This window comes from Neolamprologus multifasciatus, chromosome 9 (assembly GCF_963576455.1).
Source record: "Neolamprologus multifasciatus chromosome 9, fNeoMul1.2, whole genome shotgun sequence".
NCBI lineage: Eukaryota > Metazoa > Chordata > Actinopteri > Cichliformes > Cichlidae > Neolamprologus > Neolamprologus multifasciatus.
The window spans coordinates 30,774,873-30,791,801 of NC_140447.1; the positions used below are offsets into that span (position 1 = coordinate 30,774,873).

At 46.6% G+C, this 16,929-nt stretch overlaps 1 protein-coding gene across 1 annotated transcript in view; it reads left to right on the top strand.

Annotated features, from left to right (window-relative positions):
• Nucleotides 1-12,790, top strand: part of LOC146511866 (uncharacterized) — a 36,625-nt gene extending 23,835 nt beyond the window's left edge. The window contains exon 5 of the mRNA XM_085171839.1: nt 10,224-12,790. Coding sequence (XP_085027965.1) covers nt 10,224-10,802 — 579 coding nt within the window. The 3' untranslated portion in view covers nt 10,803-12,790. The remainder of the gene's footprint in view (nt 1-10,223) is intronic.
• The last annotated feature ends 4,139 nt before the right edge of the window (nt 12,791-16,929 follow it).

Here is a 16,929-nt window from a genome sequence, read left to right on the forward strand (position 1 = left end):
GTGAATACGTCTATTCATTAACAGAGGAATGTTAGTATGTAGGGAGTGAAGATAAGAGTGGTTCAGGTGTATGTATGTGTGTGTGTGTTATTCTGAAGGACGTGGCCCCTCTTCTTGAAGATAAAAGTATCCAGCTCTCCTCTTCCTGGCAGGAGTGAGATAATAACAGCTTGCTCAGCTATTATCACTGTGAGAAAGAATTTATAAAGCAAGTCTTGATTCCAACAACAGTCTAAGTCATAAAAAGGTCATCATGCAGTATTCTATAATATGCAAACGTATATCACTAAAAGATTATACTGACTACTAAGTACAATTTTATATTGACATTTTAATAGTCTGTTAGTTTTATTTACATGTCCTCAAAGTATCAATCAATCTTTATTTATAAAGCACTTTTCATACAGAAATGTAGCACAAAGTGCTTTACATGGTTAAAAGTAGCCCACCCCACCTGCCCTCCAACTCACTCCCCACACTGTCTTTTTTTTGCCTGTCCCGTTTGGCTCTTTTGCCATCAGAATTATTGTCTAAAAGTGAAGAAAGATGCCCAATGGATTTACTTTACCAAATGGACCATCCCAGCCTTGCCGTAATGGTCTATTTGATTTTTATTGTTTATTTTATTTTTTATTTTCACTTGCTAAATACAGGACAGACTTGACTGAGGAAAAGAAAGGGGAGAAAGAAAGAGGGAAAGAAAAACAGCGGGGAAGAGGGACGAGGATAAAGGGCAAAAAAACAAAAACCAACAAAATAAGCAGACAAAAAATACATATATCAATCACCTGGATCACCTGTTGAGAAAGAAAAAAGAAAACAAGCATAAGAAAAAGAGAGCAATACAATAAACAACATGACGATGATCTATGGGAATATAACAGTAAAAACTAAATATTAAACATTATTGTGCAGCACGTAAGATCGACAGGGCACAGTGTGCTTTGAGGTAGGAGCCAAAAAGGGTGTAGTTTGTGTGTGAGAGCACCCGTGTGTACACCTGTGAGCATGAGCGCGCTTGTATCTAAAAGGTTCTTTTATGTAATGATCTGCTAGAGGGTGTGGGGAGCCACAACCCCGTCCACCAGGGCATGAAGCAGGTATGGAGGAGATCAAGACTCCAGACATCCAGAGGCCCCCAGAACACAAGAGACCAAGGAAGACCAACAGAGGGGAAGTCGCGCCACTATCCCAGGAAGAGCTGAGGAGAGCCCCAGATGAGGGGTCACTCAGCAGCCGCGGAGCAGAAGCCAGGGGGGGTTGCAGTGACGTGTCCGTGAGCTCGGCCAGCAGCCAACTGTGCCAGAGTGACCGAGCCCCAGGCCGAGAGGCCGAGGGCACCCCCGAAGTGGCCTGAGCGAGTCCCAGGCTCCAGGCCCCGATAAGCAGCCACCAAGGAGTGAGCCGGTGTGTACCTGGACGCCCATCCCTGGACACAAAGAACCACCAACGCACCGATGTCTGAGGGCGTCTGCCACTGGCAGGGGAAGTGGTGGGTGGAGACAGGCCTCCATACCTTGGAGGGCCTGAGATGTCCCTAGAGAGGTTGCGTCTGATACCCGACCTGACATATGGACACAGACATACAGGCACACACAGATACAAAAATCCATTCCCACCCTCATGCTCTCATATGCGATTACTCAACACTCACCCAACGTGGAGACAGACATAAAGAGACACTGTACACACAATCACACTCCCCAAGCGTACTCTAAGCCCCAGGTCTAGGTACCCTTGCTCCTGGAGGGGGAAACTGCACCCAGAACCAGGTGGTGTTACCCTTTTCCCTGGGGTGGAGAGAAGCAGACCGCCCCGACTCCACAGCAGCAGGGAGGCCCCACATTCCAGACCCCAATTGGACGCCCAACTCCTCCTCCTCCCAGTCCCCCCGCTCCAGCAGGCCGCAGAGAACGGGGGCGTGTGAAGACTCCAAACCTCCCTCCGCCCGCTCATATGTAGTGTTGATGCATGTGTGTTCTAAGGTGCGTTTAAATCCCAGGAGGGCATGGAGCTACCTGCCAGAGAGCAGCACGTAAGCGCATAGCCCCTCCTGATAGCCCTCAATGTCTATATGTATTTAAAATTGAGAAGTGGGCAACGACGCCAGGGGTGAGGTTGTACACCCTGATGGTCTTTTGGATTTCGTGTAGCGTGCCCACCCCCAAGATCCTATATGTATGTGTTATGAGAGTGTGAGTAATGTGAATGTTTAAGTTGTGGGATAAAATTGAGGCACAGGCACCCAGAAGGGGACAGAGGGGGGGATGCCTCCCCTGCACCCTGGTGACACACCTGTACCCCAAGGCCCTGAATGTGTGGGTGATTTTGGTGGAGCGGGAAGAGGGAGGCAGCTGGAGATCGGGAGGGAAGGAAGGGAGGGGCAAGTGACCCCTCCCTGGGGCCAGCTCCCCCGCTGACCCCAGTAGGCACCCCCACACTCTGGAACCCACCAGGGCAAGGGGGCCCAGGCCCATCCGCAGCAGCAGCACCGCCCAGCCCCACAGAGTCCGGGGGAGCCCACTCGACTCCACCCCAGAGAAAACTGCACCCACCCCATCATCCAATCATCTCCCAAACTACACAAGACAATAGACACCCAGGTTGAGTTCATTCTCTACCTCTCCTATATCTCTCCCCCACCTGCAGTGTGAGCTCCTGTAGAGAGGAGACCTCCTGCAAGATGTAACAATCTCCCCCACCAGTTGAAGAGCCCCCGAGGTGGGTCGATGCACTGGGGCACCCTGCGCCAATGCATCATACACCCATACACCCACCCGCCCACAACCCCGGCAACACACCAACCAGGACCCAAGCCCCCGAGGCCCAGCCGGGGCCCCAGCACAGAGACGAAGCACCCCCCAGAACCCCACGCCCGTCCCGGACCCACCCAGGGGCAGCCAGGCTACCAGGTCAGTAACCCCCGTCCGTCAGCACAGACCCTCCCCTAGCCCCGCTGCACGCAGCCACGAGGAAACCGTCACCTAAGAGCCAAAAGAGCCCTTAATAGGCCATGACCGCTACCCCGGGTTGAGCCCTCCAAGGAAGATGCTCCTGGGGAACCCCCCGATGCCCTAAGCCTGTCCCTACCCCCACACCAATCACAACAGTGAAGGCGAGACCAAACTATGACCCCCAACCCCCACTAGGTGATGGAGCTTATCAAAGGAGCCCAGAGTGATTGATCTGATGTGGTGGCAGAGGCTGTATCAAGACTAATGTAATCTAATAGATAATTTCTATATTGGTTAGAATTAAGATTATTTTTATTTTTCCAGTTCATGAGGACTGTTTTCTTGGCTGTGCATAGGGCAGTGAAAACCATATGGGCTATATTCTTTTTTGTAGTGACATTATCTAAGCTGCCCAACAAACACACTAAAGGGGAAGTTGGAATGTTACATTTCAGACACTTCGATAAGTCTTCACATATCTCGCACCAAAACTTCTGAACTGGTGGACAGAACCAAAGAGCGTGGATATAATTGTCCGGTGTATTGGTTTGACAGTGTGAGCAGTTGTTGGTAGACGTAAGGCCCATCTTGAACATCCGATGACCTGTATAGTGCATTCTATGTAGTATTTTGTATTGAATTAATCGAAGACTGGGATTTCTAATTAAATGAAAGGTTTTTAAGCATATCTGAGACCAGAAGTTTCGGTCTAAGTTAACTGATAAATCCGCTTCCCATTTTGCAATAGGAAGTGATATTGAGTCATCTGTTTTAGAAAGCATTCTGTATATTTTGGGGGTAATTTTGGGGTTTTAAGAGTAAGAAATTGAACCACACTTGGTGGTGTTTGTAGTTCAACATGACCCGGTTTAAATTTCTCTTTTACTATGGATTTAATTTGTTGATATTCTAACAATCTTTTCTTGTTGGTCCCATATTGTGTAACTAGTCTGTCAAATGGAATAAATTCTGTTCCTTCTAATATATGTTCTAAATATTTGATTCCTTTACCACTCCAATCTGAAAAGTTTATCATATTATTGTTTTGTAATATGTCAGGGTTGTTCCAGATAGTTGTTTTTTCTTTATTTTAGCTGGTTTGCTAGAAATTGACCGGATTTATTACCATGTTCATAATTTTGTAAGCGTAGTGTTTGTACTAAGAATTCTGTTTTGTTTTTTGTTTTGTTTTTTATCAACTATCTCATTTAATTCTAGTTTTGTAGGGGCGACCGTGGCTCAGGGGGTTGGGAAGCGCATGTGTAACCTGGTTACAATCGCTGGTTCGATCCCCGGGCTCTCTGTCCTGGTCATTGTGTCCTCTGGTCAACACCCTACTGGTGTTGGCGCCGATGGCGCGATATGGCAGCCTCGCTTCTGTCAGTCTGCCCCAGGGCAGCTGTGGCTACGACTGTAACTTGCCTCCACCAGTGTATGAATGTGAGAGTGAATGAATAGTGGCATTGTAAAGCACTTTGGGTGCCTTGAAAAGCGCTATATAAATCCAATCCATTATTATTATTATTATTATTATTATTATAGTTTTGTTTTGCGTATTTTGTTCAATGTGTCCCGATCTTGGTGGGACGCGTAGGCTTCTTCTAGGGATTTGATGTTTTTTTTCAAATTCCTGAATATTTTTGTTTTCTTCTTTCTTTTTATGTGATGAGAAAGAAATTATTTTACCTCTCATCACAGCTTTCCCTGCTTCCTATAGAACAGATGCTGATGTTCCGGGAGTGTCATTGAAGTCTAAATATGAAGTCCAGTCTTTTTTAAAATATTTAATAAAGTCTTCATCTTTAAGCAGTGATGTATTAAATCCCCAGTTTTTACTTGGCATAGTCCTGTTCTTGTGCATTAGTGTTAAAGATACAGGAGCATGATCGCTGACAGGGTGAATGTCAGTGTCTGAAATGTCACTCAGTAGTGAGCTGCTGACCAAAAAATAATCCAGACGAGAGTAGGAGTGATGAACATGTGAGAAAAAGTATATTCCTTATTGTTGGGGTGAAGGGAGCGCTATGCATCGCAAAGGCCAAAGTCGCTCATATACTGTTTGATCATATTTGTGGACTGCCAATTAGTTCCTGCTGTATTGAGCCTATCCGTTTCTTCATTTAGTCCAAGGTTGAGGTCGCCTCCAATAACAAGTGTGCCATCTAAGTGTTCAGAGAGTGCACTGAAAAAACTGTGAAAGAATGAGGGATCATCAACATTTGGACCATATACACTTACAATACATAGCTTTTTATCACGTATAGATAGTTTTATGATTAAGAATCTGCCCTCTGGATCTATAACTGTATCTAGTGCAGTGGAATTAATATTTTTATTTATTAAAATTGCTACTCCCTGTGTTCTAGAATTATAAGAAGCTGAGAACACATTAGGTTTTAAGTTCATTCGAACCTCTAAGAGGTCTGTGGGTCCCTAGTAAAAGGACAACATCTGCCTGTAGTTTTTTGAGTTGGTTAAATATTTTTAACCTCTTTTCTCTGGAGCCAGCTCCATTTACATTCCATGTAACAAACCTTCGTGCGCCCATAGATGTCTGTGTATAACTAGGGGGTGTACACTGTGTGTGTCGCTTAGACAGGTGGAGAGAATATATCACTTGTTCGTAAATAAAGAGAAGGAGAGAGAGAAAAAATGTGTGGAAAGATGCTCCCTGAGTCTGACTATGTGTGTGCATATTTACTAATATGACTGCGCTTGGCTTAAGTGTGTGTATCCTGTACGTCTGTGTGCGCTGTCTGACTGATGTAAATGTGCTGCCGTTGAGCGCATGATTGTGTATGAAAGAAATCAAGGACAAGGGTGAGCAGCATAAAAACAAGAGGGGGAAAAAGAGAAAAAAATGAGAAGGAAAAAAAACCGGAAACATTCCAATTAAACCACTGACGGAGAGTGATGTTGTTCATTCTGATATTATATCACACTTAAGATGCGATTTGATACTGGTAAGTTAAACAGATGTTAATGCAAGTTAGTGTGAGTGTATAGGGAAAGGGCGTAGCGGATTCTTATCTAGTGTGAAGTTAATACAGCCATGGAGTGATGTCAGTGTTGCGGTAAAGCTGTCCGTCCACGTACAGCTGGTCCACAGCGATGACAGCGCGGGAGCCCTTCCGGATGAAGCCGCGTCGGATTGGGAAGAGGACCCTGCGTCGTTCCAGGATCTCTTTGGGGAACTGGTCGTTCACGCTGAAGTCCGTTCCTTTTAATTCCCTGCCGCGGCTTTTCACCTGTTCCTTTTGTTTGAAGTGCCCCCCCCCCCCCCCCCACACACACACACACACTTAAAAAGTAAAATTGGGCTGGGCACACATGAGGCAGGTGAGGAAACACTATCACAGGGAGCCGTCTGCACCGGGAGCCGGTCACAGACCGCAGCCTCCAGGCTGGGCACAAAGCAGGAGGGAGGCAAAGAAGCCCCCAGCCAGGCTGAGAAGACCCACAGAGCCCCAGCAGCTAAGCTGCTGGGGCTTAGCTTACATTAGCTTAGCTCACATCGACCTGGTGTGAGCCCCACCAGGTCGATCACAGCCCCGGTGCAGAGAGCCCCCTCCGAGGAAACACTGGAGATATGACCCAATAAGAATATATACAGGATAAAAAGATAAAATAAATAAGAATGGGATACAATATATATATATATATATATATAGAGTAAGAAGATAAAAAATGAATAAGAATAAAATCAATAAATATTAGGTAAAACCTAAATTAATAATATAAATAGAATAACAGGATAGAATAAATAAGCATAAAATAAATAAATGTTAGGTAAAAGCTAAATTAAAAAGGTGGGTCTTGAGCCTGTTCTTAAAAACATGTACGTTCTCTGCGGCCCTGAGCTCCTCCGGCAGGCTGTTCCACAGACGAGGACCATAGAATAGGGCGGACTCTGGCTATATTTTTTAGATTATAAAATCCAATTTTGGTTACATGTTTAATATGTGGGATAAAACTGAGCTCAGAGTCAAAAATAACACCCAGGTTTTTCACTTGTAGCGAAGGACATAGTGAAAATGTCTGTAATTTAGACAAGAGTTTCTCTCTCTGAGCCTCAGGACCGATGATTTAAACTTCAGTTTTGTCCTGGTTAAGCTGTAAAAAGTTTTCTGCCATCCAAGCTTTAATATCTAAAATACAGTTAAAAAGGGCATCCATTAGTCTGGTGTCATCAGGAGACACAGAGATGTACAGCGGAGTGTCATCAGCGTAACTGTGGAAGTTCACTCCATGCCTCCTGATGACACCGCCAAGAGGGCGTGGTGTGCCCCAAACTGACCCTTGGGGCACACCACGTGTCATTTTATGGATCTTAGAGGAGCATGTATCCATACTCACCATAAAAGTTCTGTCTGAGAGATAGGAAGTGAACCAGTTGTGTACAGCACCAGAGAGGCCCACCATGTGTTTCAGTCTGTTTAAAAGAATTGCGTGGTCTACTGTATCAAAGGCTGTGCTTAGATCCAGTAGCACCAGGACTGAGAGCTTTTGGGAGTCCCAGTTACATCTAAGATCATTTAAAACCTTTAGGAGAGCAGTCTCTGTGCTGTGGTTCACCTTAAATCCAGACTGGAATATCTCCAGGATCTGTCTATCATTCAAAAGTCATTAATCTGAGTAAAAACAAGTTTTTCTAAAATTTTACTTAAAAATGGTAAGTTGGATACAGGTCTGTAGTTATTAAAATCATTACAATCCAAATTGCTCTTCTTCAGAAGGGGCCTCACCACCGCCATTTAAAAGGCAGCAGGGAAGACACCCAACTTAAGAGAGCAATTCATCATTTATAAAAGCTTGGCTTCAAAAAATCCATAAAGTGTTTTAAAAAGTGAAGAGGGGATTGGATCTAAAAGACGTGTGGTGCGTCTCACTGTGGAGAAAACTTTCTTAAGGTTCTCAGCATTAACCAGGACAAAGCTGTCCAGTGTCTCCTCAGGTACAATTGAGCCCTCAGATGTGTTTAAAATCATATCGCGAGAAGATAAAATATCAGATCTGATGGCGCTGATTTTTCCCCTGAAGTGGTCTGCAAACTGCTCACAGAGTGAGTCTGTGGGGGTTCTGTTGGAGCTGTTAAAATCAGGATTAAATAAATGATCTATGGTGGAAAAGAGGACCTTGGGATTATTTTTGTTATTACTGATTATTTCGGCAAAGTATGAATTTCTTGAATTCCTTAGTGTATTATTGTAAATTTTAAGTTGCTCGCAAAATATTTGATGGCTGATTGCATTTTTATTTTTCCTCCATCTCCTTTCTGCTGCCCTGCAATTTCTTTTGAGTTTTTTGACTTCTTCCTTTCTCCAGGGTGATGCATGTTTTACGTTAATCTTTTGGTGGTGAGTGGAGCAACGGAGTCAATGCTTTTCTTCAGTTTGCTGTTAAAATGATTAAAAATAAAATCACAGGGTGCAGGTAAAATCACAGGGGGGCATTCGTCTAAAACCCTGGTAAAATTTGCAGCCACTTCAGAGGTTAGATAGCACCTCCTCACAGTTCGCACCGAGGTCTCCCGCTGAATAAAACCGGTGATGTTAAAAAAACACACAGTAGTGGTCAGAGACAGCCAAGTCAACAACAGAGGACACACTGCTGGACAGCCCATGGGTGATGACCAGGTCCAGAGTATTATGACGGGTATTATGTTGACTGTGGGAGAGAGAGGTCCGAGTCCAGAGTTTTGTGTATTATTGTTAAAAGTGGAACAAATATAGGAGCTGGGACCACGGGGTCATCAGTCAGTGGCAGACAGATCAGCAGGTAAGGTCGGTTTGGGGTAATGACAGGGCCGTGTGCGGGAGTGCTGTACGCCAAATGCCAAATTGGCAGACAGCAGACGGCATCCCCAGGCGTTGAGGTGTAGCCCGTCTGCCCCAAAAAGATGCCTCCTCTCCCAGAAGGCATCAAAATTGTTAATAAAACCCACACCATGGGAGACACAGGCGGAGGAAAGCCAGGTGTTAAGGCTGAGCAGCCGGCTGAAACGGCCTATCCCTCTGCCGCAGGTGGGGGTGGACCCGGAGATAAAAGCACTTACCTGCAACTAACCAAGGAGGCTGAAGAGTTGGAGGAAGTCCAGCTTCAGCAGCTCGAATTGCTGTTTGGGGATGTCATTGGTGCCGATGTGGATGATGAGCCGGTTGGCCTGTGGGTGGGACGCCAGGATGTTAGGAATTCTGTCCACTATGTCGACAATGGTGGCTCCCGGGAACGACAGGGTGAGCACCCCCCTCATCTGCACGTTCCTGACGATGGAATCCCCGAGGACCAGCGTGGAGAGAGGAGGTGCCACCGGGGGCTGCTGGCCATCTGGGACGCACGCGCCACGGCACCGGGGGTGTTCAAATGGAGATGCACCAGCCGGACCGCGTGAGTGACTCCCAGGTAGCCGCGCGGCAGGTCTTCTTCTCGGAGGAACCAGGGTAAAGCACAGCTCTCCGCGGTGAGTTTGCACCACAGCGTCGGGCTGCCCGCTGCGGCTCCGGTGGCGTAGTGGTGGAGATGCCGCAGACCTCAGCGATACAGCGGGATGGCGAGGGCTAGCGGCCAGAGGAGGAAAGTCCACATTATCCAGGAAAGTCCACATTATCCAACATTGAATTTATTCTCCAGTACTACCGCACCGGAGGGGTGAGGGTGCGAGAGACGGATCCTCCTGGCCCCTCTGCAGCCACCGCACGTCGCAACCACGGTCCATGGCGCTGGTTGGAGTGAAGTGGAGCTGACCAGAGCCTTGGGTCTGGCCCCTAGTTGAAACCAGCAGTTCTCGTCCGTGGCAGAAACACTAGCGACGCAAGTTGAGAGCCTGGGTTGACTGTTGGTGGGATCTTGGGACACAACAGCTGGGTGGTGCACTGTGTCGGCTAGCTCAGCGCTAGTAGCGGTGGTTTGAGCTTTGCCAAGGAGGATTGTGTCAAGTTCGCGTTCCACCCCCTGGATTTGTTATAACGTGGATATCTTTTGTTCCAGCTCGATTACTTTTTGGCTCAGGTTGATGCAGCTTTCACAACTGGATGTTGAGGTAAGTGGTGCCATGACTCACGCAGTATTAGACAGAATTTGTTCGCTGCACCTCGTTCACGAAGGCGCTGAGCTGCTTCAGTGGCTTCTCTATCAATGCAACTATGTGTATAGTTTCACTGTAACAGTAAAATGTAACTGGATGTTGGCAGAGATTCTCTTTATTTCAAGCTTCATTCAGGATTAAAATGTTGAAGGACTGACTTGCGCTGTCTTTGTGTCTTTGTTTAGAAGCAGAGCGACACAGATGGATCCAGTTCTCAACCCTGTCGTCACTGTGGTGGTGGGAAAGAGTTTTGCTGTGATCTTTGTGGAAAAACTTACAGTCATCCAAAGAGCCTGAAAATACATCAACGTAGACACACTGGAGACAAAATGATCTACTGCAAAGAATGTGGGAGCGGCTTCCCCACTCAAACTAATTTAAAAATACATGAACTCATTCACAGTGGGGTTAAAAAGCACGTCTGTGACCAGTGTGGGTCATCCTTCACCACTGCAGGTGAGCTTAAAAGACACAAACGAGTCCACACAGGAGAGAAACCATACAAGTGCAGACACTGTGACAAAAGTTTCTCAGGTCCAGATAATCGGAAGGTTCATGAAGATACACATGTTGAAGGGAACTTCAGCTGTGACCAGTGTGACAAAAGGTTTGGTAATCTCCGTTCATATTCCAAACACAAACGATCCCACGCTGTAAATAAACTGTTTCACTGTTACCAATGTGCAAAAACATTCACTTCATTATCTGCTCTGTGCAAACATCAGCGTGATCATGAAATCACTCCCATCACTGGATCACAATGAATCTCAAGAGACAGAAAGATCCTCTTCTGGTTTCAGGGTCAGAGGTCAGGCTCCAAGTTTGAAACTGTTGTGGACGTGGGCTGTATTTCTGTGAAATACCAATTTGAACCACAAGGTGGAGCAGCAAGTCCATCTAAGCTTCATTTGATCAGGCAAAGAACATATTTATACTTACAGAGGTGGCCTGCAGAGGGCAAGGCATCTTTAGAAAATTGGGAACTGTTAGACGTTAAAGTTTGCAGATGACTGCTATTGTTCATCAGCTCCAGGACAGTGAGACGAGCGATGGCCAAGAACTCTGTTTTTTTTTTTCTGTTTTTTTTTTTTAAATAGCTTGTTTAATCATTAATTCCTTGGTTTAGTGTGATGGCTATGATTGATGTCTGTCTGCAAAAAGGTTGCAAAACTGACGGTGATAAAGATGTTAATGAAAACCTTTAAAACAAAAACAATTTTATTCTAGTAGTCAGATGAATAAATTAAACAACAATAAAACTGTGTTCATCAAACCAGTGAATCTGATCGCTGCCTCTATTGGTATCTGCATTTGGGTTGAGCTCTTGTGCCGGCCTGGAAAAATAACGTTGAAGTCAGACAATCATAAAAGAATAATAAGAAAGAAAACATTGAAGCAAATTTAGAAAGCACCAACACACCCTGCTGTAGGACACGATGGATGCAGAGAGAAGGGGAAAGTTATCCAGACCCATCCATCCCTCCTTCCCTCCCCCCTATCCCAGCTGTCTTAAGGGAAGATGCGGGGTACACCCTGGACCGGTCGCCAGTCTGTCACAAGGCTAACACATCACAGCAAAAGATGAAGGTGAAAATTAGGCCACATACAAAATGAAAACCAGATTCCATCCATCCATCCATTCGCTTCCGCTTCTCCTTTTCAGGGTCGCGGGGGGCGCTGGAGCCTATCCCAGCTGTCATAGGGCGAGAGGCGGGGTACACCCTGGACAGGTCGCCAGTCTGTCGCAGGGCCAACACACAGAGACAGACAACCATTCGCGCTCACATTCACTCGCACATTCACACCTAGTGGCAATTTGGATTATCCAATTAACCTATCCCCACAAATTGCATGTCTTTGGACGGTGGGAGGAAGCCGGAGTACCCAGAGGGAACCCACGCAAACACGGGGAAAACATGCAAACTCCACACAGAAAGACCCCGGCCTGGTGGTGGAATTGAACTCAGGACTTTCTTGCTGTGCTGCAACAGTGCTAACCACTGTGCCACCGTGCTGAAAACCAGATTATAAACATGTATATTTTATATGACTTTTAAAACAGAAAAAACAGATTTATTAACTATCTACAGCAGCAGTCCCCAGCCTTTTTTGCGCCACGGACTGGTTTAATGTCAGACAATATTTTCATGGACTGACTTTTAAGGCAGATAAATACAACAAAATAAAATGATATGACCAAGACAAACACTGTGGAATTTTGTAAATAAAATAATAAACGTGATTTCACCGTGTAATTGTGTAACTTTATTAGCAGCGTCCTCCGGAAATGCGCCCACAAGATTGAGAGCAACATCCTCCTCTCTGCCCCTTAATGCTCTCCGGTCAATATGGTAACATGTAGATGTTTCTATCAAAATAAGACACGCAACTACAACATGGGAAAAAGACCCAGGGAAAGAGAGTTAATGAAAACCATAAATTTCACGCCCAAGCCTCAACTCTCGCGGCCCGGTACCAAACAACTCATGGACTGGTACCGGTCCATGGCCTGGGGGTTGGGGACCGCTGAAAATGTTTTAACATTCCACATTGTATACAAGACCTACAGGCAAATACAGAAACTAATTTCAGTGTGTTTTTCTTTTTAAGTTTAAAACATATCTTAAGTGGTAAGACAATGAATTTTACTTCTGACTGTCCATGTTATATAGCAGTATCCATTTTATCTTTTTTCTGCTGACTGTAAATGCTTTTCTTTTGTATTCATGAAATAAACTAGACTTTCACAGTTTACTGTTTCTGCTTTTGTTCACTCCAAGTTGGACAAAAACCCACAGACAGGCAGAGTAAACTAACAATGTGGAGCAATCACAGACTGTGTATTAAATGGAAAATGGCCCGTATTTGTATAGCGCTTTACTTAGTCCCTAAGGACCCCAAAGTGCTTTACACTACATACAGTCCACCCATTCACAAACACATTCACACACTGGTGATGGGAAACAACATTGTAGCCACAGCTGCCCTGGGGCGCACTGACACTGATTAGTACCTTGTTTTTCATAAACACAAACAGGTGACTGAGAGAAATGTCTTTGTTATCCACTTTGATCATTCTGAACATTGAAGGAGGTTTGTTCAAGAGTCACACTTTGTGTATTTTCTTAAGTTAGAACATAATAATGTTGGATATAACTATTTAAATTGATCTTCCCTTCGTGGTTTTGATGTGAAATGTTGTTAAACCATGTGTCAACTTGTGTTAGCATGACAGCAGATCATTCTGATGTACTTGTAAGAAGACTTAATGAAAAGGAAACTGACCCTGAACTAATTAAAAGCAGGTCACAGCTGAGTCAAAGGGTAAAGAAAATAAGGCCATGCTGTGTCCAGCGTGGCGACACGTGCAGAGAATGGCTACAATCACAGCATTGTAAGATGGTGAAAGATGTACCCTTAGGCCCCCTCTTTGATTCAGAGATGGTCTTTCCCTTTTCATGTAAATGGCCTCCTCGACTCTGCGCTCAAACCAGCGTTCCTCCCTGTCCAGGATGTGTACATCCTCATCATTGAAAGAGTGTCCACTGGCCTGTAGGTGTAGATGGACTGCAGAGTCCTGGCCTGAAGAGGTAGCTCTTCTGTGTTATGCCATCTGTTTCTCCAGAGATTGTTTGGTTTACCCGATGTGTCTGTGAAGGTTCTCAGTCATCCAGGTCATCGTAGTCAAAGGAGCTTGCAAAGAAAAGCGTCTGGACTTCTTTAAGTTACTTGAAGACGTTTCACCTCTCATCCGAGAGGCTTCTTCAGTTCTAAGGTCAAATGGTGGAGAGTCCCAGATATAAACCTGGTGGGAGTGTCCCCCCACAGAGGGACAAAAGGACCCCCTGATGATCCTCTAATCGCCTGAGCCAAGGTGTGGAACTGGGTGTGGGTCCCAATCAGCCAGAGTTTCAGGTGAGTTCATTGTGAAACCTGGCCCCACCTTATCATGCGAATTCCTGAGGTCAGATGGCCCAGGGTGTGAGTGGGCGTTAAGGCGTCTGGGAAGGGATCTCAAAACTGGATTATAGATGGCAGAGAGTTGGTGTCGTAAACCACCGCCTCTGTTCAAAGATGGTCGCTCACAGTGGACATAGATGGCTTCTTTCACTCCTCTTTCAAACCATCTGTCCTCTCTGTCCAAAATGTGAACATTGGCATCCTCGAAAGAGTGTCCTTTATCCTTAAGATGCAGATGGACAGCTGAATCTTGTCCTGTGGAGGTGGCTCTTCTGTGTTGTGCCATGCGCTTGTGAAGTGGCTGTTTGGTCTCTCCAATGTAGAGGTCTGGGCATTCCTCGCTGCACTGTACGGCATACACCACATTGTTAAGTCTGTGTTTTAGCGTTTTGTCTTTCGGGTGAACCAGTTTTTGTCTGAGTGTGTTGCTGGGTCTGAAGTACACCGGGATGTCATGCTTGGAGAAAACCCTCCTGAGTTTCTCTGATACTCCGGCTACATAGGGGATGACAATGTTGTTGCGTCTGTCCTTCTTATCCTCCCTCGCTGGTGTCTGATGTTCTTTTCTGTGCCTCTTTGCTGACTTTAAGAATGCCCATTTAGGATAGCCGCACGTTTTGAGTGCTTCCTTTACATGTGTGTGTTCCTCCTTTTTCCCTTCAGGCTTAGAGGGAACATGTTCTGCCCGGTGGTGTAGGGTCCTAATTACTCCAAGTTTGTGTTCCAGAGGGTGATGGGAGTCAAACAGGAGGTACTGGTCCATGTGTGTGGGCTTCCGGTAAACTTCGATGTTGAGGTTGCCATTCTCTTCAATGTGCACAGCGCAGTCCAGTTTACCCGATGTATAAATCCTGGAAATCCTCCTGGTAGTTAACAGCGTACACTATGTTACTGTTTGTGTCAGAGGACCTGACCCTTGGGCTAGACCAAGGGGTGTTTTAGGGTTCAAAAGCCACAGAGACAAGTCACAGCCCTTAGTGGCCAGCGTCTTCCAGACATTACTCATGTCACAGAACCGATTTCCCTGACTCTTTCTGGCAATCACGTTGAAACCATACAGTTGTACGTCTTTAAAGCCCCACTCACACCACTAGTCTTAGGCTATCCTTGGCTATGTCAACATAACCCTGTGATCGATTGGAGAAAAGAAAGTATTTCGGGGTGGGGGGAGGAGTGTCACATGTCTTGTTTAAAAGCCGCCACCCCTGCCATGAGCCTACCACGCAATAAAACTATTTCAGAACCGCCTGATCTGTCCTCCATACCATCTGTTTATCACGACCTGGCGCAAGTGTTTTGTAAAGATAAGGCACACTGCCCCCCCCCCCCCCCCCCCACCGGCCGTACGATTGTGGGATTGACCTCCTCTCAGGCGCGCCACTCCCGACCAGTAGGTTGTACAGCCTGTCTCGACCGGAGTGGGAAAGCATGGAAAAATACATCAATGAGTCACTTGCCGCTGGTCTCATTCGGCCCTCGTCCTCACCTGTTGCCGCTGGTTTCTTTTTTGTCACCAAGAAAGATAAGAGTTTACGGCCCTGTATTGACTGTTGCGGCCTCAACGCCATCACAGTTAAAAACAAGTATCCCCTCCCTCTGCTGAGTTCCGCGTTCGAGCTTCTCCAGGGTGCCACCATTTTCACAAAGTTGGACCTGCGCAACGCCTACCATCTGTTGAGGATTAGGGAGGGAGACGAGTGGAAGACAGCTTTCAATCCTCACCTGGGCCATTTCGAATATCTTGTAATGCCTTTCGGTCTCACCAATGCTCCAGCTGTGTTTCAGGCTCTCGTGAACGACGTGCTCCGAGATTTCATCGACCATTTCGTTTTCATCTACTTGGATGACATCCTCATCTTCTCCCGCTCTGTCGCCAACCACCAACACCATGTCAGGCAAGTCCTTCAGCGTCTCCTCAAAAATCGTCTCTTTGTTAAAGGGGAGAAGTGTGAGTTTCATGTCTCAACTGTTTCCTTCCTGGGCACGTCATCGATCAGGGTAACCTCAAAACTGATCCTGCAAAAGTTCAAGCCGTTGTTGACTGGCCGACCCCTTCCAACCGTAGACAGCCTCAAAGCTTTCTGGGGTTCGCAAACTTTTATCGTCGCTTTGTTCGCGACTACAGTAAACTTGCCCTGCCTCTGACCCGTCTTACTTCTCCCAAGGTTCCCTTCTGCTGGGATGAGCTGGCTCAACGAGCATTTGCCCATCTGAAGGACCGCTTTGCCTCGGCGCCCATTCTCGTCCAACCCGATCTCGACCTGCAGTTCATTGTGGAGGTGGACGCCTCGGACGCTGGAGTGGGGGTGGTGCTTTCCCAGCAGTAAGGAGGTAAGCTGCATCCCTATGCCTACTTTTCACGCCGTCTCACCTCCGCAGAGAGCAACTATGATGTGGGAGATCGAGAGCTACTGGCCATCAAGCTAGCCCTGGAGGAGTGGCGCCATTGGCTAGAGGGCGCTGCCCAGCCATTTGTGGTCTGGACCGATCACAAGAACCTGGAGTACATTCGATCGGCAAAACGCCTCAACACCAGGCGAGCCAGGTGGGCCCTGTTTTTTACTAGATTCCAGTTCACAATCACTTACAGACCCGGTTCCCGTAATGTCAAGCCAGACGCCCTCTCACACCAATTCGCCGCCTCCGAAGACGCAAATCGGGACTCTCCCATTCTACCACCCACCTGTGTAATCGGGGCCCTGACCTGGGAGATCGAGTCGGCTATTTGAGAGGCTCAGCGGACAGAACCAGACCCCGGAACGGGACCTCCAGGGTTGCTCTTCGTCCCCTCCTCAGTAAGGTCACAAGTGTTACATTGGGCTCATACTGCCAGATTCACCTGCCACCCGGGGGTCCACCGCACTATTACCCTCCTTCAACATTTTGCCTGGTGGCCTTCCCTTGCCAAAGACGTCCGCGAGTATATTTCCG